General features: G+C 42.1%; 1 protein-coding gene across 2 annotated transcripts in view; it reads right to left on the bottom strand.

Annotated features, from left to right (window-relative positions):
- Nprl3 (GATOR complex protein Nprl3) overlaps window positions 1-25872 on the bottom strand; it is a 104602-nt gene that overhangs the window by 28623 nt on the left and 50107 nt on the right. The window contains exons 2-7 of one of the 2 annotated variants that reach the window (XM_067118361.1): window positions 17291-17400; window positions 16927-17109; window positions 16219-16353; window positions 15795-15889; window positions 15535-15643; window positions 13611-13811 (exon numbers count right to left, since the gene is read on the bottom strand). In XM_067118361.1, coding sequence (XP_066974462.1) covers window positions 13611-13811; window positions 15535-15643; window positions 15795-15889; window positions 16219-16353; window positions 16927-17109; window positions 17291-17400 — 833 coding nt within the window. The remainder of the gene's footprint in view (window positions 1-13610; window positions 13812-15534; window positions 15644-15794; window positions 15890-16218; window positions 16354-16926; window positions 17110-17290; window positions 17401-25872) is intronic. The other variant, XM_067118362.1, reaches the window with a different exon arrangement.

The raw sequence follows: 25872 nt of genomic DNA, 5'->3' as shown, positions 1-25872 counted from the left end.
TTCTACAAGAAGTGCAGATAGTATGAGTGTCATACCTAGCAGATGTCAGTCTTGTCATGCAGTCCTTGCTGCAATACCTGATACTATGAGCACTCGAGTCTGGCATATCCAGTCACAATTAAGGAAAAAGCTGACTAGCGCTATCAAAAAATTACAATGTACTTCACCAATTCGGCAATGTCCGGAAACAACCTGTGAACAAACCAAAACAAAAACTACCCAGCGACCGATGTTCAGTCGACGAGCTGCAGGAACGAATTGAATATCTGAGCTGGTTGTACCTATTCTTCCCCGAAAGTGGGCAGGGTCTGTTACCTATACCAAAACAACATGAGCGCTACCGTAAAATTTTAAAAAATTTAAGCTGCCGTGAAAAGTAGGAACTACTATCGGTGTAATCACTTGGTACGTTACTTATGTAAAAACTACTTTTCAAGAACAAATTTCAGGTTACTTGGATGAATTCAATATTACATAACTGAATATTAGAGAGAGAGAGAGAGAGAGAGAGAGAGAGAGAGAGAGAGAGAGAGAGAGAGAGAGAGAGAGAGAGAGAGAGAGAAACTAAATATTGCATTTTTTAAAAGTAAAATGCAATTTTCCTAACATACAAACCCGAGGTCCTTTACATATGGGGAATACTTTCGGCATAGGTGAACTGGCTGCTAAAGACTTACAAGGCATGTGTTGGTATTACTACCAGCTGGGCATGTGGTTGGTAACAGTGGGAAGCCCACGGTACCAACCGTCCAGCTTCACGCATTCACTTTACTTTCTGGTCCAGGGCAGATTATGGGGAGGCTGAGATGGGTAACCTGAGTAAAGGACCTCAGGTTTGTATGTTAGGAAAAATGCATTTTACTTTTAAAAAATGCAATTTGTTCCTACACAAATACAAACCCTTGGTCCTTTACATATGGGGACTCAAGATTTGGTAGGAGGAATCTGAGTGGAGGTCTCTGAATGACTGGAAGTTCAACCGCACCTTGTGTTCTCCTGGGGTAAGAGCCAGGAGGACACGGCCACTGGACCATGATCACTGTTGTGAGAACTCTGGTGTCACGGATCAGTCTACTAGACTGTCCTTGCTGTGATGAGGTTACGGTAGGTAAACGAGCACAGAGCGAGGTGAAAGCCAGAGAGAACCCTTCCCAGCCACATAAGGGGTGATTGGGAAACATCGGGGACTAAGGACCAACATAAGGAATGGGTTTGGTAATTAGCCCGCAACCCCTTCCCCGCCTTGCAGGAGTAAAAGGGGACATTACATCTAATGTGTACCTGGAAGGTAACAAAGATTAGGATACTCAAGGAATGAAACTCACCTGCGTCAGACGTCTGGTTCAGCTTTTACAGCCTAAACTCTCTGCCCGAGGGTAAAAGTTGGAAGACAGGAGGGAAGAGAGAGCCAGTCACTCACCTTTCACGTCCAATCATGCACGTACAAAAGATGAGACGCAACTCTGTCCTACACAGGAGCTGGGTAAGTTACAAAACTTGCTGAGCAGCCACCACTGGCCCCAAGGAGAAGGTATCCAAGGACCGATGGGTAACGTCCCTTAGGTAAAAAGAGGTGAATGTGGTCTGGCATGACCACAGCCCCGCCTTCAGTACCTGCTGAACCGACAGGTTCTTCTTGAATGCTAAAGAGGGTGCAATCCCTCTGATTTCGTGAGCACGGGGGCATAGGGTGCTGGTGTTGTCCTCTCCAGCCATTGCATACGCTTTCTTGATAACCTCATGAAGCCAGAAAGAGATCGTGTTTTTGGACATCTTCTTAGGGGTCCCAGTGCTAACGAAGAGCCGCCGACACTCAGGCCTGAGTTGCGGTGTTCTCTTCAGATAGCGCCGTAGTGCCCGTACAGGACAGTCGCAACTTGACAGGGTCATTTTCTATGAAGTCATTCAGGGATGGGATTGTGAAAGACTCAAACTGAGCATCAGGGACCGCTGGGTTTTGAGTCTTCGCTACGAACTCCGGGACAAATTTGAGCGTTACCGATGCCCATCCCCTTGAGTGTTTAGCTGCAAAGGAAAGTCCCTGTAATTCGCTAATCCTCTTTGCCGATGCCAGGGCTAGCAGGAAGACGGTCTTGAGAGTCAGATCCCTGTCTGTGGCTTCTCGCAGTGGCTCGTAAGGGGCACAAGTCAGGTTCCACAAAACGAGAGACACGTCCCACTCAGGGGGCCTGAGTTCCCTGGGTGGGCAAGACCATTCGAAGCTCTTCATCAGCAAAGATATTTCCAGGAAGGACGAAATATTGATGCCTTTCAACTTCAGGACCAAGGCTAAGGCTGCCCTGTATCCTTTTACCGCTGAAACTGATAAGAGCTTCTCCCGACGAAGATAGACAAGGAAATCCACTACCTGCTGAAGAGTGGCTCCGACCGGAGAGTAACCCCATCTACGACACCAACCACAGAAGACGGCCCACTTACCTTGGTAAACCGCTGCTGAGGACTTCCTGAGATATCCTGCCATCTCTGTCGCTGCCCGGCGAGAAAAGCCTCTCGCTCGCAAGAGAAGGTGGATAACCTCCAGGCGGGAAGAGACAGGGAGGCCACAGCCTGGTGGTACCGTTCCACGTGGGCTGACGAAGCAGGTTGTGCCAGAGGGGAAGCTCTCTCGGAACCTGGACACTTGGGGTCCACCAGGATCATTCGAAGGTTCGTCGATACCAGAACTCGACTGAGAACTGGGCGAAGGAGACAGAACGGGGGAAAGGCATACACTTCGAGGTTGTCCCATGAGTGTTGGAAGGCGTCTTCTGCAGCTGCCCACAGGTCCGGTACGACAGAGAAGAAGGTTAGAAGCTTCCTGGTGTACCAGGTGGCGAACAGGTCCACTACTGGATGCCCCCAACAGGTTGAAGAGCCTGTCCGCCACACCCTGATGGAGGGACCACTCGGACCCCACTACCTGATCCCGACGGCTGAGTGTATCTGCCAGAACATTCCTCTTGCCTGGAATGTACCTGGCTGACAGCTCCACAGAGTGGGTGACTGCCCATTGGTGCACCTGCAGTGTCAACTCGTGGAGAGTGTGGGAGACCAACCCCGTTGCTTGTTGACGTATGCCACCACGGTCGTGTTGTCGCTCATCAACGCCACCGAGTATCCCATCAAATGGTCCTGGAAGCAACGAAGACCTAAGGACACTGCCTTCATCTCCAGGACGCTGATGTGAAGGTGCCTGTCCCACACGCCTGAAGTCAGCAACTCCTCCAGGTGTGCACCCCAGCCCTCCCTCGATGCGTCTGAAAAGAGAAGCATGTCCGGAGGGCGAGAAGACAGAGGTGTCCCTATGCATAGGTTCCTGTCGTCCTACCACCAGGCGAGATCATCCCTCACCTCCTGAGAGATGGGGACGAGAACCGACTGGGGCTCCCAAGACTGATCCCAGAAGTCCCTCAGTCTCCACTGGAAAGACTGAAGGTGGAGCTGACTGTGTGGAACGAATTTCTCCAAGGACGACAGGTGGCCGATCACGACTTGCCACTGTTGAGCTGGCTGGTCCTGTTATCCCAGGAACTGCCTCGCCACCTTCCTGAACGTGCTGATCCGAGCCTGAGAAGGAAAGACTCTGCTTGCTGCCATGTCGATCAGCATGCCCAGATACTGAGTCCTCTGTTTGGGAGTGAGATCCCGACTTCCGAAAGTTGATCACGATGCCTAGTTCATGACACAACTCAAGGAGACGATCTCTGTCCTGTAGAAACTGCAAGCGGGAGCTTGCCAGGATCAACCAATCATCAAGATACCTCAGTAGACGTATCCCGCGCAAATGGGCCCAAACTAAAATGAGGGAGAACACTCTCGTGAACACCTGCGGAGCGGTAGACAGTCAGAGAACCTTGAATTGATAGACCACTCCATTGAGGACAAAGCGAAGGTACCAACGAGACGATGGATGAACTGGCACCTGGAAGTACACATCCATCAAATCGACCGTCAGCATGAAGTCGCCCTCCCTGATGGCCGACAGTACCGTCTCCATCTTGAACTGTGTCTGGCAAACAAAACAATTCAGAGGAGAGAGGTCGATCACTGGCCTCCAGCCGCCGGAAGCTTTCTCCACGAGAAAGATCCTGCTGTAGAAGCCTGGGGACCGATCCTCGACGACTTCGATGGCTCCCTTGCTCAACATAGTTTCGATCTCCTGAAGCAGGGCCTGTTTCTTCAGGGGTTCTTGGAGATAAGATGATACCTGGACCGGAGTGTCGGTGAGGGGAGGCAGCGACTCGAAGGGTAGAGAATATCCCTCCCGGAGGACATCCACCACCCAGGTCTCCGCTCCGTATAGCTGCCACGTTGCCCAATGGCTTGATAGGCACCCCCCAACTGACGGCAGCATCTGAGGGGGCTCGCCATCCCTAGTGAGCTCCTCCCCTCTTCTTCTTTGCCTTACCTTTCCTCCTGGGGGGAACAGGTTGGCGAAAGGGACCTTGCGGTTCCTTCCGCGGAGGCAAAGAAGAAGAGGGCTGGACTTTACCCCGAGCGGCCGTCGAAGCACCAGTAACTGATGAAAATACTGTGGTGTAGATGCAGAACATTGTTACTTTGCAGAAATAAAAGATGAAGAAATATGTTGCGTAAGCACTGCTGATGATAAAGTACAATTCATACTAAATAGACAAATAATTTTGCATCCAAAGTCAAAAAGAATACATTTAAGGGGAAAAGAAGAGATAGAAGTTAAAGATGTTCTATTATTAAATGAAGAGTTGCCAGAATTTGTCAGGATGGATAATTCCTTAGTCCACATGAAGGGTAATACTTGTGAAGTTTATGTCTAAAACTACTCAGATAACAAACTAACACTATATGCAGGCATGGTCTTTTGCAAAGGAATACCTATTAACAATCCGTTACTAACCCTGGAAGAAAAGGCATTTTTTTCTGTAACTGGTCAAAGGTCTGAATTAAGCAAAGAGGTGAATAAAACAGATTTTCCAGAAAACAAGAATAAATTAATTCAGGTATTAGAAAAATACAGATGTAATAGCTATAGAAGGAGATAAATTAGGTAGAACAAATGTCCTAAAACAAAATTTTGTTGGATGATGGAACAAAACCATTCTTTAATCCTAATTACAGATTACCAATAAGCCAAAGACCCATAGTTGATAATTTGATAGAAGAGATGAAGAAAGATGGGGTAGTCATTCCTTCTATATCTCCATATAATTCTCCATTACTACTTGTTCCAAAGAAAGATGGAAATTGGAGACTTGTGATAGATTATAGAAAGTTAAATTCCAACACCATCCCAGATAGAATGCCAATGCCAATAATTCAAGATATGTTAGCTCAATTAGGAGGTGCAAAAATATTTTCATCTTTATATTTACTGAGTGGATATTGGCAAGTACCTTTAGACGAAGAGTCGAAACCATACACAGCCTTCAGCACACATAAAGAACACTTATTTCTGAAGTCATGCCATTTGGACTCACTTTGGCTCCTTTAACGTTTGTTAGATTAATGTTACAAATACTAAGGGACGTAGAAAATGTTGCAGTTTACTTAGATGATGTTATCATTTTTAGCAAAGATTTAGAAAGCCACCTCAAAACTTTAGAAATAGTACTAGAAAGATTAAGAAGAGCAGGACTAAAAATCAAATTAAAGAAATGTCAATTCTTAATGAAATCCTTGGAATACTTAGGTCATGTAATTAGTGAGGATGGACTGCGAATGCAAGCAGGCAAGATAAAGGCAATAGTTGAATATCCAGCTCCTACAAATTTGAAAGCATTGAGACGATTTCTAGGAATGGCAGGCTACTAAAGACCTTTCATTAAGGGTTTTGCTACAATGGCCAAACCATTAACAGAATTAACAAAGAAGGATGTCAAATATGAATGGAATAGAGAGCAAGAGACAGCCTTCCAAACACTAAAGAGAAAAATGACAAGGAATCCTGTATTAGCCTACCCAGATTTCTCCAAAGATTTCTACTTAGCCTGTGATGTCTCAAGTACAGGACTACGGGCTGTGTTACTGCAAAAGGACAAAACCAGAATGAGAGCAGTATATATCATGCCAGTAGTCTTAAATGCTGCAGAGAGAAATTATAGCACAATAGAAAGAGAAAGTTTAGCATTATACTGGTGATTAAAGAAATTTAGACAATCCTAGGACATAAAGTCAATGTACTTACTGATCACAAACACATTTGTGATTTGTTTAAGAAGAGAACTTTTACAAATAACATGAAGTTCAATAGATGGTTCATTAGTGTGTTAGAATTTGCTCCAGAATTCAGATATATCCCAGGGAAATTTAATACACTAGCAGATGCATTATCCAGATCCCAAGAAGAAACAGAGAAATGCATTACCACTGATACTTTTTGTTTTATCTGTCAAGTAGTAGACTTAAGATTTAGAAAGAGTACAAATACAACAAGGAAAGGATACAGAAATCAGGCAGATAATAGGACAAGTAATGACAGATGAATCTTCAAAACCTGATTTTGTTTTAATCAATGGTTTTATTATATAAAAGACCAACAGAGAAGAATGGTTATTCTCCTCTATGCATCCCAAAAACACTGCTCAGAGAAGTTTTAGAACTAACCCATTCATACAAGTTAGCAGGACATCCAGGAATCAAAAAGACAAGTAGAATCATAACCAGAACTTATTTTTGGCCACACTGCAGTGAAGATGCCAAGAACTTTGTACAAAATTGTGTAGTTTGTAACAGAAATAAAGGTAACGTAAATCCAAAGGCTCCACATGAAAAATATCCATCGAACTGAATCCGTTCCAGGTCATATCAATGGATTTTTTAAGTCCATTTCCTACCAATGTTAGAGGGAATAAACAAATATTAGTCTTTTTAGACTATCTAACAAGATATGTAGAGACTGTACCAGTAAGAAACAGAGATGCAATTACAGTAGCAGAAGCTCTTAAATCTAGAATCATTACGAGACATTCATGTCCACAAGTTCTTCTTTCTGATAACGCAGCTGAATTTACTAGTGAACTTTTAAGAAAATTATGTGAATTTTATGAGATAAATAAATGTCAAATAACAGCATATAAACAAAGTTCAAATGGAGCAGTAGAGAGAACAAATCGTAAAATAAAGGATATCCTGAAAACTTTGGTTAAACCTAATACAGAAGACTGGGATTTAGCTTTGGAAGACGTACAGTTTACTATAAACAATACTGTAAATGAAACAGTAGGAGGATCACCACACTACTTATTATATGGTTACCAAAAAAGAATACCTAATATCTTACTAGATGATGCCTCACCACCCCGACATACTTATAATTATGATGACTATATTGCATAGATAACTAGACGTACGTATAAAATGATCAAACAAACGAGGACTAGACTTAAAGAATCTCAAAATGTCCAAGCTAAGTACTATGACAAAAATACAGCTAAACCAGACATTGTAGTAGGTGCTCAGGTATATGTTCAGAATCATATTCCAGAAGGTCCTAATGTAAAAGTGTCTCCAAAGTTTAATGGTCCTTATAGAGTATTAGAGGTGTTAAAATTAAATAAGCTAAAGGTCATAAGTGAGAGTGATCTAAAAGAAAGAATTGTTCATAACAATCATGTAAAGGTAATAAAAACAGACGCTTGGTCCAATAAAAGAATAGTTGAATTATTGAAAGAAGATAAGCAGGAACAAATAAATCAAAACTATAACTTAAGAAAAAGATAAATTTATGTAAAGTGTTGAACTGTCATATATAAACAATATATGTAGACATTAAAATACCTCATGTATATAAAATATCTGATAAGGCTTATTCTTACAGATACAAACATGCGGCTCCTCTTGGTTATCATAACCCTACTTTATGTGTCATCCGAGGTGGTGATCCGGAAGGATGCACTACTAGAGAAAAAGGGATCTGTGAAATTAATCAAAGATTTGGGGGTAGTAAGTATAGATGTTACCTTTGTGCTTATCAATGAAATGACGTTGAAAGATGTTCAAAAGAAACTCAAACTAATAATCCAAAGAAGTGATAATAACAGTGCCTCACCATTGTTGGAAAAATTAGATAATGACATAGGAAGTGTCTTAAATACAAGATCCAAAAGATCCTGTTTACCTTTTATAGGAACAGCACTTAATCAACTGTTTGGAGTAGCAACTGATTCTAATATAGAAAAAGAAAGGGCCCGTATAGATAAATTAGAAAAATGGGCAGCAACAAGAGGCATTGTGATCAACAAAATTATCACTTCTCAAAACTTAAATAACCAAGAGTTAGAAAAACTAAAGATATTCATTAATACAGTAAACAAAAACATCACTAAAGAAATGAATATGTTAGAAAATCAACAGTACCTGAGTACTTTCATTAGTAATGTTAAAATTCTCTTGCAAGAACATAGAGACACATTAAATGCCATTTTGTTAGCCTATAAGGGAATATTAAGCCCAACATTAATTACTCCCATGGAGTTAGAAGGCATAATTAATGATTTTTTAGTAGAGGGGCATTATACCCCTATGGTAAAGGATGTAATGGTCTATTAAAGTTTAATAACCACCAAGGTGATTAAAAATAAAATTATTTTAGTATTACCATTTAATCAAAAAGATGCAGATGTACTGATGTCCATACATCCTTTCCCCATGTTGATAAAGGAAAATGTAATCATTTCAAATGTTAACAACATCCATTTTGCATTATAAGAACATGAGTTAATGATGTCATTTATTACTGATGTTCAATTAAAGGATTGCATAATTTTAAGGGATAAGGAATACATCTGCAACCTTGACAACCTTTACGAAACTACTAACACCTATCACTGTGTTCAAGAAATAATTGAAAACAAAAATCAAGAAACAAAATTGTGCACACAATTATCCAAACACAATTTTGTTTCCATCCTAGTAGAACAGTCAATTTTTGTGTTTTCACTAAATACTGTAACAGCAATAATTAACTGCCATAATATAAGCACAGTACTGAAATTAATTTTAGTAATGTTCATGCTTTTGACAAGTCTTGCAAGTTAGTTATCCCAAATAAATTATATTATGAACCTCATGTTTTTACAGAAATTATTTATAAAAAGAATGTCCCATACATGAACTATTCTAATGACCTAAAGGAATTTACTTTGTCTCCATTAGAGTTAAAACAAATGAATGAGTTACCATTGGTAAATGAGTTTTTCTATTACAAAGAAAATGTTTCACCAATTCTATCTCTGCTCAATTTGATCATAATATTAATTGTGATTGTAGTGTTTGTTATTTCAGTCAAACGTGTAGTGATTTCAAATATTGAGAAGATTATAACAGAAATAAAAGGGGCCAATGAAGAAGAAAAATTATCTTAAAGACATGATTTATTGCTAATTTCTTTATGTGTTATTGATTACTTTATGTATTCACTGTTACAATTTACCATTTTTTTTTACAAGGTAATAGTTCATTATATACATATATATTTCTTTTAACTGATGACTCATTATATAGTGTGTGAGTTTTCTACAATACATTCCTGATTTCTTTAACATTAGTATGTTGACACAATTTGTGCAATTTATTTTTGAGAGTATTACTTTATGGGCAATCATATAAGTGCTTTATTTTATTGTAGATTTACACTTGTCCATTTGAACTGTAATTTTATTATCACACTGAGGGCAGTGTGAGGTATTGTGACCGAGTGGTGTTAGAGAGAGAGAGAGAGAGAGAACAATGATAACGCCTAGGTTGTTATTGCTGAGAACTAAGAAGTGCTGACTGAAACAAACCTTCTTCACAAACTCAAAACAGTGAGTGAGTATATTGCGCCCAGGGCCATACAACCGATCGTAAAATTGGAAACTGTGGCCTCGCGATTGAGCTTACTCAAGTAATGACTCAGCACTGCCAAAAAGCAAATGCCAGCCATCTCTATAACCCCGCCTTCAATAGGAGGCATTTTCATGGAAATTCCAGAAAATTGGGGGCTGGACAAAGTGATGTACTTCAACACCCTCCAATCAAACATTTTAGGGAGGGGTCTTTCACAACCCCTCCTAAGATCATTTCCAATCAAGTCCTCTAAGGAGAGATTTGAACAACGCCCACCAAAGTCCTTCCCAGTCAACTGTTTGAGGGGAGGCCTTGCAGATGAATCCTTCCAATAGGACAATGGAAGGAGGTGGCGATTGCAGATAACAAGATATCCAGGGGTTCGAGAGCCAGGAGAGTAACTGCAGAGAAGAGATTTGAGTTAACAACTGTTTTGTAAGAGTGATTTCGTTTGCATAACTGTAATTGTGTACTGAATTATAATTAACTTTAATCATTAAAGTAATGAAATTACAGATCTCGTCTCTATTACGCCTTTCTGAGAGATATTAATACTTCGAGAATAAATTCCCTTCAACAATAACAAGTACGAGAAAGCAGTAACATGGAATCTACACTCGGCGAAGTTTGCAGGTGAGAAATAACATACTTTCAAAGGGACGTATAACAGGTCATCCAGAAAGGCCCCACCCACAGGAGAGCCCGAGACAGATCCCGTATCTCTGCCTCACACAACAGAAGTGTACAACCTCTTGCTCACTTGGAGCGAGGGAGGGCCAGACACGCCTGAAGTCAATTGCCCAAGGGCCTCAGCCCCAACAATCCTATCGACCCCGTTTCCTCCCGGAGAATCCCAAGGAAGTTGAGAAGGTGGGAGAGACAGAGCGAACACTACTGTCGCATCCGCTGGTATACCCAGTGGAGGCAACAGACCCCTCACAGTCTCCAACCCACAGTGGAGGATCGTGAGAGGGCCTAGACGGACTTACTCGTCTGGGCGAGCGACTGGCATGATGATCAGGGGACGGTCTCTTCAGAGCCAATCCACACTCCGATGCTGGATGAGCCTCTACACTGGGGAGAGCAGAGGAGACCAACGCAGGAGCGCTGACTACCAATTGGAGGCTGCTGTCCCTATTGTCCAGGCGTGTTCCAGCCTTCTTCAGCGTTGAAACGGACAAAGAAGGCTGCGGGGACCCCTTCTTGGTTCCTCCTGACGTCTTCCGGGACGAGACATCCTTGGGCACCCTCCCCGCCGAACCTTTGTCCGATTTGGGCAAGGGCGACGGTTTGGGTGGAAGAGAAGCCTGAAGGCTCTTCCCCTTCTCCCATTCCGTGCTTGAACTCGCAACGGGAGTCGAGACCGTGCGGTCTCCCATAGGAGACTGTGCCTTCGGCGACACACGCTTGGGAGGCGCTGAAACGGAACCAGGCCAGGAGGACGAAGCTCCTGAACCGTCTGAGGAGGGTACCAAGGTGTCCTTCTCAGCGAGAGAACCAGCAGTCTTTCCGCGAGGGGAGGACTGTGCCCCCTTAGAAGAGCAAGTCTTCTTAGAGGGGGGGAGGGACTGCCCTCCCCCTTCCTAGCTCAATTGGACCAAAGAGGGAGGGGAAAAGGTAGACGAAGACGAGGATGACGACGACGATGATGAAGAGGAAGATGAAGATGGGGATGGTTGATGAGCTCGCTTCTTCTTCTTCTTCTTGTCAAGCAGGGATAAGACCGCATCTCCCGGTTTACCAAAGACAGACCAGGGGTCGATGGAAACTGGGGCAGGGACAGCAGCAGGAGCAACTTGCTGAGAGCGTCCGTTGTCAGGAGCAATAGGCGACGCAGGGAACGTTGGGCGGTCCGGAGTCAGCACGGGTAACGGTGGAAGCGAGGCAGGAGGCGTGAGAGCATGGCCGGGAGGTGGCGGAGTGACCGAACAGACCGGACTGGCCAGCGTCGACACTGAGATGGCAGGGGTAGGAACCACACCATATGCATGATGAGTTCCACCGAAGTTACCACGCTCCTTGGCAGCACAGCAGTAACGGTGGTGGTCGTGAGAGCATCCACCGTATGAGTAGTGGGGGAAGGGAGCAGTACTCCCGCCCGTGCAATATGCCAACCATCCCGAGCGACTCCCACGCCCGACTCAAACCCGGCACAGATACCAAACCTGAGGAAGACAAAGGCGGGCAGGGGCACGCCCCCCAAAACCCAGGGATCAGGGACTCTGGGTGAGGGGGAGAACTGAGAGGAGTGTAGGCTAGGTCAACCGATCTCACCTTCACTGTGACCGCGGATGCAGACACAGGGGACAGGGAGATAGATTCTGTCAGGGGCAGTAAGGGAAGGCCATCGGGACTCGGATAAGACTGAGAAGGACTAACCACTATCGGAGTCAAAGGAGCCGAAGACAGCACCCCCCGACGCCTTAGATTCCTTCCATTTGTATCTCGGCCTCCGAGAGTACCTAGCCAACTGCTCGGGGGACCAAAGCCTACACTCATCACAGGGGTCATCAACAGTACAATCAGGGGGGGTCCTTGCTCCCTTTACGACATTTTAAGCAAAGGAAGTGGGGGTCAGATTCCGCACTACAACGGAAGGCGCCACATTTCTTGTCCTTGCCAGGGCAAATCCAGTGCACAGGCTTATCCAAGTCATGGGTTTGTAAAAGATCATCCATATTACAAACACACACAAATATACAGGGGAACAAGCCAAAATGAAAACAGAAACAAACACACTGTGAAAAGGTTGAAGCTTTAGCATCCAGGAAAGTCCAGGCAGAGAGTCAAGAAAACACGTCCGCTTCAGACGAGGCCGGAAAGTAAAGTGGATGCGTGAAGCTGGGCGGTTGGTACCACGGGCTTCCCACTGTTACCAACCACATGCCCCACTGGTAGTAATACCAACACATGCCTTGTAAGTCTTTAGCAGCCAGTTCAGCTACGCTGAAAGTATTCCCCATGTGTAAAGGACCAAGGGTTTGTATTTGTGTAGGAACAACTATAATTTCTTCACCCAATTACAGGAGTACAGTATGCGAATAAGTCATAAATACAAACTACTCACACACAGCATTAAACCAATTTTAAAAGGAGTTAAAACCAATATAAATTTCAAAATAAGCACACAGTTCTGGAACCAATCCCTGTGTAGGTCAAAGACTTTATATAAACTTGTTCCTGAAGAATGTTGGTGTGTTTTGTTAATTATATTTCATATCAATTTCATGTGTATTTTCATATAATAATTATACATCATTCGAAGTGACAGACGTGTTGTATGCACTGCAATTTTTTACCAAGTTCCTTGGATCACTGGCTATTAGCCATGAGAGAAGGCACTAATCTATAACACTAGGGTAGCTACATGCACCAATTCCCCATCACAGTCCTAGCTTTTAGCATCCTATCTATGTGTAAAAGATATAGAAAATTGTTATGACATTAAGAAAACCTGGTCCAAAGTCTAGGTTCTCATTACGTATTGTACTCTTGTTTGCTTTTCTAATTATTACCTTTAAAACTAATTTTGATCTTTTTCTTCTTTTATATAATTTTGTTTTAAAAAATCATAAATCTTAACATATTTCTCTATCCTTTCATCTTTTACTTATATAATTTTCTCTATTTTGTCTTGATTATCATGTTCAATATTAAATATTGTTGACCAATATACTTTTAGGTTTACCTTCTGTTATACAAATGCAGAATTCAAACTTGAACCAAAACATAAAATCTGATACATTGCAACAAGTTCTATTTTCCTTTTCCTAAAAAAATACATGGTTTACAAAAACTGTACTCACCATAAAAACCTGTGGAAGTGTGAGGTCAGCATCAGCTGCTAGAGTGTAGAAAGGACACAAAGGTGATTCCACATACAGTAAACGACGTAGTGCTGGAGATGCATCAGCAGATAAAGAACGCAACAGCTCAGAACGTTCAACCAGTAAAAGTAGCGTGTGATATGGTTTCAGTGATTGTAGGCCTTTGAGTAACCCCTCATACTGTTAAATAATAATAAATAATCAATGTTAAGAATTCAGAATCACTGTATTTAGATTCACCATCTAAAAATTGTAGTCTCAACACTTCGGTTAATAGCAAATGACCCAAAATGTTAAAAAAAAAAAAGGACAGCTCTGAATATTGAGGCAAAGCTATAAATGCTTCCAGTGTTCCTCACAGTGCAGAAATCAATTAAACTACCTTCTTTTTATGCTTATGAAAAGCATACTTCCAAACACATAATTCATTCTTTACAGATTTGCAAAGTTTTGTAATTTTACCAAAGTGACTTATTTATGATGCTGTCTACTGTATAGAAAAATATCAATTAAGGCCATGGTATCTATACTGTACTACAGTATTAACATCATTACTGATGTTTTTATGGAAAGTTTTTCACTTTACTGGATCTGAAGTGAAAATTTTCTCAAGTCTTATCTCATATATTTCTTGTGTTACCTTGGATCTTTTCTCCTCCAAAAGGTATTTTTGCCAATGTTCTGCCTCCATTTTTATATACTGTACTACCTTTCAGACTATCTCCTCTCCCTTTACCATAACATACCTACAATATCTCTATCTTAAGATCTTAGTATATTTTTCAGCCTCTGGATGCAACACTTCTTAGATACTTCTCTAAAATCTCCTCTATTTACCAAAGTTTACATTACATAGAGAAGTACAGTTTTTTAGATGTGTCATAGACTTTTACTTGGTTTACTAATAGGTTATTCCTTTTTTTACCAGTGGTCCATCAATCCCATTCAATTTCACCCAGGCTCAGTATCTGGTATTATGCTAATGTTTTAGAAATGCTTTACCTCCACCCACAAAATGGATGTTCCCATCTACTTCAACAAATTTCAAGCTTCTCTTACTCCATTTAAGTTTTTGCAATCCTAACCAACTAGTGTGACATTCAATGCTTTCTCTCTGATTACTACAGGCTTTATCATCATTACAAGTAACTGTTTATGCCAAGTTAGTTCTCGTCTGGGGTATGTCTTTATTTATGCCAGCTTCCAAGATAGCCAGGGCCTTGCTATATACAGACAATCCCCGGTTATTGGCGGGCTCGGTTATCGGCTATCCAGTTTTACGGGGCTTGTCTAGTGATGAAAATCAGCAATTTTCGGCACCAAAAGTTGCTAATACCCAATTATTGGCGCCAATAATTAGGTATTGGCACCAATACATACCAAACAGAGGCACCGATAGCTGCAAATTGGTGATTTTCAGTTATCGTCACGCCGTCAGAACGGACCCCCCATCGATAACGGGGGACTGCCTGTATCTTCACTCTATTACTCCTATATACTTGTATAAGATTATTCTGACAAACTGTTAATCATTCCTTCTCAGAATACATCCAACTCATCTAAGTCTTTGAGATCTGTTTATTTTCCAGCTGCTGGACACCACATCTCTCCACCACAACCTCATTTATGTGATCTCCACACTGCACTCTGGCAAATAATCTTGGCAATCTCTAGGCAAAACTTCTTAAAATCTACTACATTTTTGCTGTCAGCACCTATGTTTCTGCTACTTGGAGTAACATTGCACCTATTTATCAGCTGACTAGCAATCTCTACATTTCATTCTAGTTCTTGCTACAATTTTGTTCTCCTATTTGGATTACCAAGAATAAGCCTTCCATGAATTAATTTATCATTATAAGTTCAGCCATGAAAATGAGTATATTTATTACAACACACTTACATTGACAGGGTGGCCTGTGGCTAAACTGCGGTGTACTTTCTGAGGCAAACAAAAGCTGACCTCAATCCACTTATTGAGTCTAACTTGAACGATACCTGATCTACACAACCTGTGGTCAGACAAAATTCATAATAATACAGTTATCTTGAAAATACATAAAATTTCATAAAAGCCCAGCTGTCAGTAGTGATACAAAGTTTGGATGATAAACTACAATACTTTGATAAAGAGAAAAACAGCAAATAACAAACTAACTCAACTCTTCATGAACTTGTGCAAGGTGCTGAGCAAGAAGACTGCGCTCTAAAATGAGCTGGAAAGGCGAAACCTGGCCATCTTCTGGTAATTGAGATGCCTGCAAGATCAAAAGTAAGAAGCAATCAATTCAGGAAAAGAAGCATAGTAAAAATGAAGCCAGGCAAAACCAACAATGAAACAGTTTTCACATTTCTTTATGATTCTTTTCCCCACACTGGTGGTCATTTTGACTGAGCAGCATACTTGATCTTTAAGAGCAGAAAACAGCTACCTAATCTGCTTTGTCTACAAAATAATATTACAGATACTATTTGTGTACAAATAATGTTCCTAAAAGTCTACAGTATTCCAAACCTCTGCTTAAAAATTACCCTTCAGACATTCCAATACGAAGAGGCGACTGACAAAGAATCATGATACTCATACCTCATCATGAGCAGTTAACATTATCTTGGCTTCTGAAGACAAGAACTGGCAACGATACTCCTCATGACGTAATGCCAGTCCTAGGCGCATGCTGAGGTCATGGTAACAATTAACAACATCATGGTTAAGGGTTGCCTGGAAAAATAACTAATGAATGACAGAAATCCTTTGAAAATAAGTTTTTGAACAAGTTGCAAAAACCTGTCTTAAAGTTCTAACAAATATTCTGGGGTATGCTATTCTCCAATGGCAACTGCCCTACCATTTTCATATTCATTATTATACACAACTGACTTGTTTAATCAATACTGTTATTGACTTGTCAAATGATAAAGGCATTTCTATAAAAATAATGTAAAGTTTGTAATACATACACATATATTACTCTTCACAAGGCTTTATAATGCTATTCCAAAATGGATAATCCAATAAAGCTCATTGCTTAACAAGAAGACTTAAAAGGATATCTAATTACCAACATTCAATCTGATGAAAAAGTAAAATGAAGATGGAAATTAATAAACAAATAAACAAAAGGAACAAACAGCTAATGAGAATGTTTTTGACACCGAATATACGAGTATAATTACAATATTATGGCAATAACTATAACTACTACACCAAATTATTATGAACAATAGTTTCTTAAACTTTCACAAAATTCACCTTAACTACCATGATTTCTTTCAGATAACTTTTAAAACTTACTTTTAAAGCAAAGACAATATTAAACAAGATGATTGTTGAGGTTCTCCTCTTTTCTTGGGGTCGGACTTGAATCTCATGTGGATTAAGGCGAACTGGGTGTCCAACAAACCTTACATCATTCACTTTCAATTCAAATTTCTTATCACAAAGTTCACTTTTGACAGCAAACAGATTTGACATCACCTGCAAAGGATGGAGTACAAATGTAACATCACAAACACACTTTTATTTTTACCTAAATAATTTTTCTATAAGCTGATAAAATACAGAAAGGAATATCCTGACATGTAATACTTCTAAACAAAAATAACATGCACTTAGAATTTTCCTGAAAAATATCGTACTTTATAGTCCATATCCTAACCTTATCACTAAATCCAGCGAGCTTTCCATTCATTATATTAGATGTCTGCGGCAGTGGGGTAGTTGTTGCTGGGCTCTCTTCTATAAGTGAGTACGGATTTCGTCTTTTATCTGAAAACCAAAGACCCATTACATTGTAAAAATTATTCTTATCTATGTTGGTAAATATATTTTCCTGAAAAATTGGGAACGGAGATAAAAATCAAAGAGGGTACTGTAATAATATATTTAATCTTATGACTCATGTAGTCTGTACAGGTAAGCTGAACATAAATTTTCAGCTTTAATGGAAATCATTTTCTCATAAACCCATGATGTATCATCTTCAGTGTGATAATTTTTTCTTTGACTTTTATTATCTAGAACCTATTGTATGTACTTCATGTAGGAGATGTTTGTAAGAGTGCAATATTACAGTATATGGAAGTTGCATAATGATGCAACCCTACTGGGCTAGGCTAGGGCAATGTGGCATTTTACATGTTTTCCTCTCAATATAATGATTTTTATGATAAAATCAATTATTTAGGTACTTACCCTCTATCATTAGGTTTATCTGCGGCTACTTGGCTCAGGTTCGACAAGTGTTAAAACTGAAACAATCGTTAACGAACGCTCCTAATAGTTACTCCCCTACCCTTTGGAGGGTGGGGGTAGAGCAGCAAATGTTTTGGTTGTTCATTCTTCTCTTAATCTCTTGAGCGGGGAGACGGGAGGGATATCAATGATGGAGGGTAAGTATCTAAAAAACTGATTTTATCATAAAAATAATTATTTCTGATGTGAAAATTACCCTCTATCATTAGCTGACTTCAACACTGAGTGCTGGATGAGGGTATGAAATTTCACTCTAACCAAATTATCAGATGTATTAGAAATATCCTCATCGCTGCTTACTTGATGCATAAAATCCCATGGCAAGTTCTTGCCAGATGAGGATCTTCATCAAGTGAGGTCCACTATTGCAAGGAGGTGGAACGTGGACCCTGAATATAGCCACTGGTTGAGCCTGCAGCTAAACATGATCCCTAAGGAGTTACCACCTACCAAACTAGTTTCTGTGGCATCTCACACCCTAAACAACACCACCAATTTTGCCTACAAAAGGGTCGTTCTTGATCAGCTCAGGGTAACTTTCTCCAATAAGGAGCAATGGCTCTGCAACAAATGTCCAACATTATTTACTCTAATAAACTTTGTCCCTAACTAAGAGTAACAAAGCAAATACTTACAACTAAGCATAATACTGCAATCAAAACAAAAGTAGAGTATGAAATTACCATGTACAAACTCCAATATATAAGGTCACTCACTTACCCAGGATGGGGTTGAAAATGAAAACCTATACAGGCAGTCTCTGGTTATCGGCGGGGTTCCGTTTCTGAGGGTGTGATGATAATTGAAAATCGCTGCTAACCGAAAATAGGCGATTTTCGGCGCTTTATGGGGGTTATCGACGTCGAAAAGCGCCGATTGTCAGTTATCGGCGCCTCTGTTAGGTATGTATCAGTGCCAATACACAATTATCGGCACCGATAAGCAGAAATCGGCGATTTTCGGCGCCGAAAATTGCCGATTTTCGTCACTAGACAAGCCCCATAAAACCGGATCGCTGTTAACCGAGCCCGACGTTAACCAGGGACTGCCTGTACCTGTTATGTCGTTCCCCAAAGACAAAGAGTAGGCACTTCTTGAAAGTTGGTGAATGGGGACATGAGATAAGCATCGTTCAAGTACCCTGTAAACCTTCATGTCCTTCCTCCATGGCGGTTGACAACATGGAAAAAAGGGAAACAGAAGGCCATAGAGGTTAAGCCTGTAAATGTCATGGACTGTCCTCCGACCTTCCATTGCCTGGCACTAGGAATAGCCTGTGTAAAAAGGCCAGCAAAGTAGCAGGTACTTCCTCTAATGCTGCCTTCTCTAATGGAGAAAAGATTTCCTGACCAACACCTGTTTCTTCTCTAGGTTGCTCTGCATGACTGAAAGAAGAAAAGCTGGTAGAAGAGACAGTGGATTCCTAAAAGTAATGCAATAACCTTCCAAAAAAACTTCCTTTACCAGGGCATCTACAACAAGTGTTCCTACACTTGAGAGAAGTGGCCCAATCTGGACCCACCGGTAAACGAGGGCTCGATGAGCTAATCAGACTTAGGAATCCTGAAATATAATGGAGGAGATGCACATCACTCTTTGGCAGATGAAAACTGGATCTTTGCTGTCAAAAGGAAAGTAATTACTTGGTGAGTATATATAAAAATGACATTTTTATAATAAAATAAGGTTTTATATATACTTACCAAGTAATTACATAGCTACAGTTTCTACTTTACATGGCAGCTTAAGAATTGAAAATTTGCGGTAGTGCTTTTTTTGTTTTGGTGCAGGTAAGTGTCCCGCCCACTTTTGGGAAAGAATAGGTACAATGTAGCTAAAGAGTTCAGTTCGTTTATGCTCTATGTCCATGTGCGGGGAGGAGGGACAGGCTCTGTTCATGTAATTACTTGGTAAGTATATATAAAACCTTATTTTATTATAAAAATGTCATCTTTATATATGACACCAAGTAATTTCATAGCTGAATCCCACACTGATAGGGGGTGGGAAGAATGGATATGTGCTACTCAAAAAACATTATAAAGGAATGCATTTGAAATAAAAAAGGCTAGCAATGTGGTAATGCTTGTTCTTGTTATAACCTTACCTAGGGAGGGAGCAAGAGCAGGAAGATACTGCCTCTTGGTCGTTGCTCATCTCGATCCGTAGGGACATGACTGGTAGTGTCAGGATTGCCCCTACTTCAGTGGGAGCTTAGTGGTCAGGGAGTAGTTCTATGGCTCAACAAAGCTTAAACAAGACAATTGCCCTTGCCCTGGGCAACACACAGACATCAGCTAACACATGATCATAAAACTATATTACCCGTACACCATTTAAAACATACAGTATTACACATCCATTAAAAACGAAGATCGGAGGGCACTCCAAGTACTAAGTACCCCTGGCATCCCAAAAACTCAACAACCTTAATCAAGGTTAGGAGATAGAGAAACAGGAGGATCACTTCTACCCCTCATTCCCTAGTGCCACGCCAGCCGCAGAGAATGGACCCAGTGCACTGTAGTCCTCGAACACAGTTTTGACATTCTATAAATAATAGTTGGCGAAGACCGAGCGACACCGCCAATAAGTCGATTGGATTATGATAGCTAGAGAGAGGTTGCGTTTAAAATCCAATGGAGTGGCTACTGCCCATACCTCATGTGCTTTTACCTTTAACAATGGTAAATTATTCTCCTGAATTCCCAAGTGAGACTCTGCAATACTGTAATGTCTCTCAAAAAGAAAGATAGCATTCTTGGAGAGAGGACATAAAGGGTTCTTAACATAACACCAGAAGTTACGAGAATCCCCTATGATATTCTTGGTTCTCTTGATGTAGAATTTTAATGCTCTCACTGGGCACAATACTCTCTCTTGTTCCAAAGGTCCCACCAGTTCTGCAAGACTCTGGATGGAAAAAGAACAAGGCCAAAGGTTAGACTGGTTCTCGTTTTTGGCTAAGAAGCCTAAAATATATGAGCAAGTAGCTGTCTCGTGCAAAAAACCAACTTGTTTGTCCAGGGCTTGCAACTCGCTGATTCTTTTCGCTGTGGCTAAAGCAATTAAGAAAAGTGTCTTTCTAGACAGATTCCTAAAGGTGGATGCCTGCATTGGTTCAAAAGGAGGGCCTGACAACCGATGCAGGACTACGTCTAGGCTCCAAGACACTGGTTACTGAGACTTCCGTTTTCTGGTGTCAAAAGATTTGACTAAGTCTGAAATGTCCGGGTCTCAAGAGATGTTCACACCTCTATGCTTGAACATTGAGTTCAGCATGGATCCGTAACCCTTTGTCGTAGATGTCGAAAGGCCTCTCGAAGATCTTGGGTAAAGTAAAAATTCGGCTAGTTGGACTACAGAGGTAGAAGAAGAAGAGCTATTAAGTTCTTTACACCATCTCCTAAAAGCTGCCCCTTTAGCCTGGTAGAGCCTTGAAGAAGACTCGCGTTTACATTTTGCGATAGCATTCGCAACTTCTCTTGAAAATCCTTCCGCTCTGACAAGCTTCCTGACAGTTTGAAGCTGTCAGAGCGAGAGTGGACAAGCCTTGATGATATCTGTTGAAATGAGGTTGTCTGAGAAGATCTTTCCTCTGTGGGAGGAGCTGCGGAAAGTCATACAGAAGTTCTAGAAGGTCTGGAAACCACGCTTTTTGAGGCCAAAAAGGAGCTACTAGGATCATCGATGCGTGGTAAGAAGTCTTGAATTTGTTGATCACATCTCTTACTAGACTGAACGGAGGGAAGGCGTACATTTCCAGATGTGGCCAATCCTGAAGCATCGCATCTGTTGTCCATGCCTGAGGGTCTGGTGCCGGAGGGCAATATAGGGGGAGGCAATGGTTCCTACACGTTGCAAACAAGTCTATCCACGGTGTTCCCCACTGTTGCCACAGGTCAGTGCACACCTGTGGATTCAGCGACCATTCCATGGGTAGAACCCGCTTGCAATGGCCCAATTTGTCCAATAATACATTCAACTTGCCCTGAACATAGCGGGTTAGAATCTATGTATTGTTGCTGTGCACCCAAAGGAGATCCCTGGCTAACTTGCACAGCGACAGAGATTGAGTGCCTCCTTGGTTTCAAATATAAGTCAGAGCCATTGTGTTGTCAGAATGAACCACTGAGTTTCGAATTATATACTGTGGCAAAATGTTGAAGCGTCAGGTGAATTGCCTTCAACTCATTCAGATTTATGTGCAATTTCCTCTCTTGAAGGGGCCACTTCCCTGACACTTCTAATCGTCCTAGTGTCGCTCCCCAACATAGGTCTGATGCGTTGATTCAGGTTCGGATGAAATAGGGACTTCCCTGAGTGGAACCTTCCTCCTACGAGCCACCACTGAAGATCTTTTATTTTCTGTGTGATGGAGAATACGAAGGAATCTGGAAGAATCTTCCTGATCCAACTGGCCTTCAGAAAGAACTGCAAAGACCTCGCATGCAGTCTCCCCAAAGGAACGAACATCTCTATGGAGGAGAGAGTCCCTAGAAGGCTCATCCAGTCGTTGGCCAAGCAGGTTTGAAGACTCAGAAAATGACAGACTTTTTAGGTGCATGACAGTATTCTCTTCTCTGACAGAAAAGTCTGAAAAGCCCGAGAGTCTATCTTCATCCCCAAATAGACTATCGTCTGAGAAGAGATTAGCCGAGACTTTTCCTGGTTGATTAAAATGCCCAACTCCTGGGTTAACTGTAGGGTTTTGAGAAGGTCCTCCGTGCACTTCTTCAGGGATAATGATTGTAGGAGCCAGTCATCCAGATATAGACAAACTTTCACGACAATTAGATGAAGCTATTGAGACAGAGGAGCGAGAACCCTGGTGAAGACTTGAGGGGCTGTTGACAACCCTAAGCATAGAGCTTGAAATTGGAAAACTTTGTCCTGAAAGACGAATCTCAGGAATTTCCTGGAATCCCAGTGTATTGAGATATGAGAGTAAGCGTCTCTCATGTCTATCCAGACCATCCAATCTTCTTGAGAAATTGCAGCGAGAACTGAGCTGTTCGTCTGCATCCTGAACGTTGTGGTTTGGATGAAGATGTTCAGAGAACTTACATCCAAGACTGGCCTCCAACCCCTGGAGGTTTTGGGGACTACAAAGAGGCAGTTGTAAAACCCCTCCAATGGCAAGTCTTCTACCTCCTCTATAGCTCTCTTGTGGAGAAGAGCTGTGAATTCCTTTAAGAGGGCCGAAAACCTCTCGGAGCCTACCGAGTACGTCTTTAAGGCAATGGGCACAGGCGACAAAGGTGGGGTCTCCTTGAAGGGGATCGCATATCCTTCCTTGAGAACCCATATTACCCGTGGTTCTACTGATCTGGCCTCCCACTGTCTCCAGAAGTGTAAAAGCCTGGTGCCCAAGGGTAAACGGAGGACTGAAGTCTCATTTGCTAGAGACTGGTCTAGATGAGGACTTCTTGCTGACAGGGAGAACTGATCTGGGATTCGTGCATGGGTACAAGGAAGCTCTTCCTCTGTTACCTTGAAAGAGCCGTCCATTTACCTAAGTGGTAGCGCTCACATGGTTTTGGTGAAGGTAACAGACCCCGGCCACTTTTGGGGAAGAATAGGTACAACCAGCTCAGGTATTCAATTCGTTCATGCACAACGTCCATTAGAGGGGAGGCGGGACGGCTCCAATCATGTAGTTACTTGGTAAGTATACAGTATATAAAACTTTATTTCATAATAAAAAGGTCATTTCTATATAAGTAACTTACCAAGTAATTACACTGCTGAATCCCACAGAGAAAGGAGGTGGGATACATGGATGCTAACTACTCAAAAACACTCAGTAATGGAGATGAATTTGAAATCTGAGAGAGCTATGGCAGACGGTTACTGCCTCTGGTCAGTGCTCATCATCAACCTGTACTGGCACAGCAGTAAAGCTGAGAATCACCTCTACTTTAGTGGGTGCTTTGCCGCCAAGGAGTACTCCGATGGTTGCCAAAGCGTTAAACAAAAGAATACACCCTTGCCCTAGGTGCAGTACAAGAAAAATTCTTTCAACCAAACATTATTACCTATACCTTACATTACATACCAAACCCAACCAAAAGGAGATAATGACTGGTGAGTACTCCAAGTACACAGTACCCCAAGGCTCCCATAACTCGATCACCTAAAATCAAGACAAGGAGAGAGAAAAAAAGGAGACATGCTCCTACCCTTCCTCCCCCAGCACCAAGCCAGCTAAGGAGAACAGACCTAATGTACTGCAGTTTTCATACATGGTTTCTACATCACACAAATAATGAGAGGCAAACACAGATCTGCACTTCCAGTATGTAGATTGAAGTATAGCTGACACTGACAGATTGCGTTTAAAAGCCAGCGAAGTGGTGACTGCCCGCACTTCATGGGCTTTAACTTTCAACAAAGATAAGGCCTCTTCCTGAATTCCCCTCTGGGATTCAGAGATCACTTTTCTAAGAAAGAAGGATAACGCGTTCTTGGACACAGAACGGGATGGGTTCCGTACGGAACACCAGAGGTTGAGAGGGGAACCTCTGATGCTCTTAGTCCGTCCTCTCCAGGTAAAATTTTAAGGCTCCGACCAGACAGAGAAGTCTCTCTTGGTCTGTAGGTCCCAGGATGCCTGTAAGGTTCTTGATAGAGAATGAACGGGGCCCAGGATTGGTAGGTGTTTCGTTCTTCACAAGAAACCCAAGGGTAAACATGCAGACCGCATCACCTTGTGAAAAGACGACCTGCTTGTCCAAGGCCTGTAATTCACTAATCTTTTGGCTGTCGCTAGAGCAACAGAAAAGAGTGTCTTCCTCATTAAGTCTCTCGAGGAAGATGTATGAAGAGGCTAGAAGGGAGGCCCTGAGAGCCAACGAAGCACAATGTCTAGGTTCCAGGGAATAGAAGGCGGTCTGTGTTCCTTTGAAGTATCGAAAGATTTAATGAAATCACTAAGATCCTGACTTGTTGCAAGATCCAAACCTCTGTGACTAAAGACAGAACTGAGCATGGATCTATAGCCTTTAATAGTCAAAGTTGCTAGTCCCTGAGAAGACATCAGGAATATTAAAAAATCAGTTATTTGAGCTAAAGTGGTCTCAGAAGAAGAGGTGCTGTGTCTTCAACACCAGTCACAAAAAACTGACCACTTAGCCTGGTAGACATTGGATGAAGATTGTCGTCTACAGTTGGCAATAGCCTTCGCAGCTGCCTTTGAAAATCCTTTCACTCTGACAAACTTCCTGACAATCTGAAGCCTGTCAGAGCGAGTGTGGACAAACCTTGATGATAACAGAGGAAATGAGGTTGTTTGAGAAGATCTTGACACTGTGGGAGGTCTTGGGAAGTCCACTAAGAGGCCTAGACGGTCCGGGAACCATTCCCTCTGCGGCCAAAATGGGCCACTAGCGTCATCGATGAGCTGCTGTGAGATTGAAACTTGTTGATGACTTCCCTCACCATGCTGAATGGAGGAAAGGCATACTGTACGTGTCCAGGTCGGACCAGTCCTGGAGCATAGTGTCTGTTGCCCAAGCCAGAGGGTCTGGAACTGGTGAGCAATACAGGAGAAGACGATGATTCTTCAACGTCACAAACATGTATATCGGAGGCTTCCCCCACCGTTTCCACAGGTCAGTGTACATCTGTGGATTCAGCGTCCACTCCGTCAGTAAGACCTGTTTGCAGCGACTCAACTTGTCTGCAACAACGTTCATCTTGCCCTGGATGAAGCGGATGATGGTCTGAGTATGGTTGTTCTGGGCCCAAATGAGAAGATCTCTGGCTCCCCTGGCAAAGAGAGAAAGAGTGTGTCCCTCTCTGGTTCCTTGTGTAGGCCAACACCGTCATGTTGTCTGAGTGGACTGCAATTATTTGGTTGTGTGTCACCGAAGCAAAATGCTAAAGAGCCAGGTGTATTGCTTTCAGCTCCTTTACATTGATGTGGAGCAATCTTTCTTCTTGCAACCAGGTCCCAGCAACTTCCAAGTCCTGTAAATGAGCTCC

Source organism: Macrobrachium rosenbergii, chromosome 16 (genome assembly GCF_040412425.1).
Source record: "Macrobrachium rosenbergii isolate ZJJX-2024 chromosome 16, ASM4041242v1, whole genome shotgun sequence".
Taxonomy (NCBI): domain Eukaryota; kingdom Metazoa; phylum Arthropoda; class Malacostraca; order Decapoda; family Palaemonidae; genus Macrobrachium; species Macrobrachium rosenbergii.
This window is presented reverse-complemented; position numbering and strand designations above follow the sequence as displayed.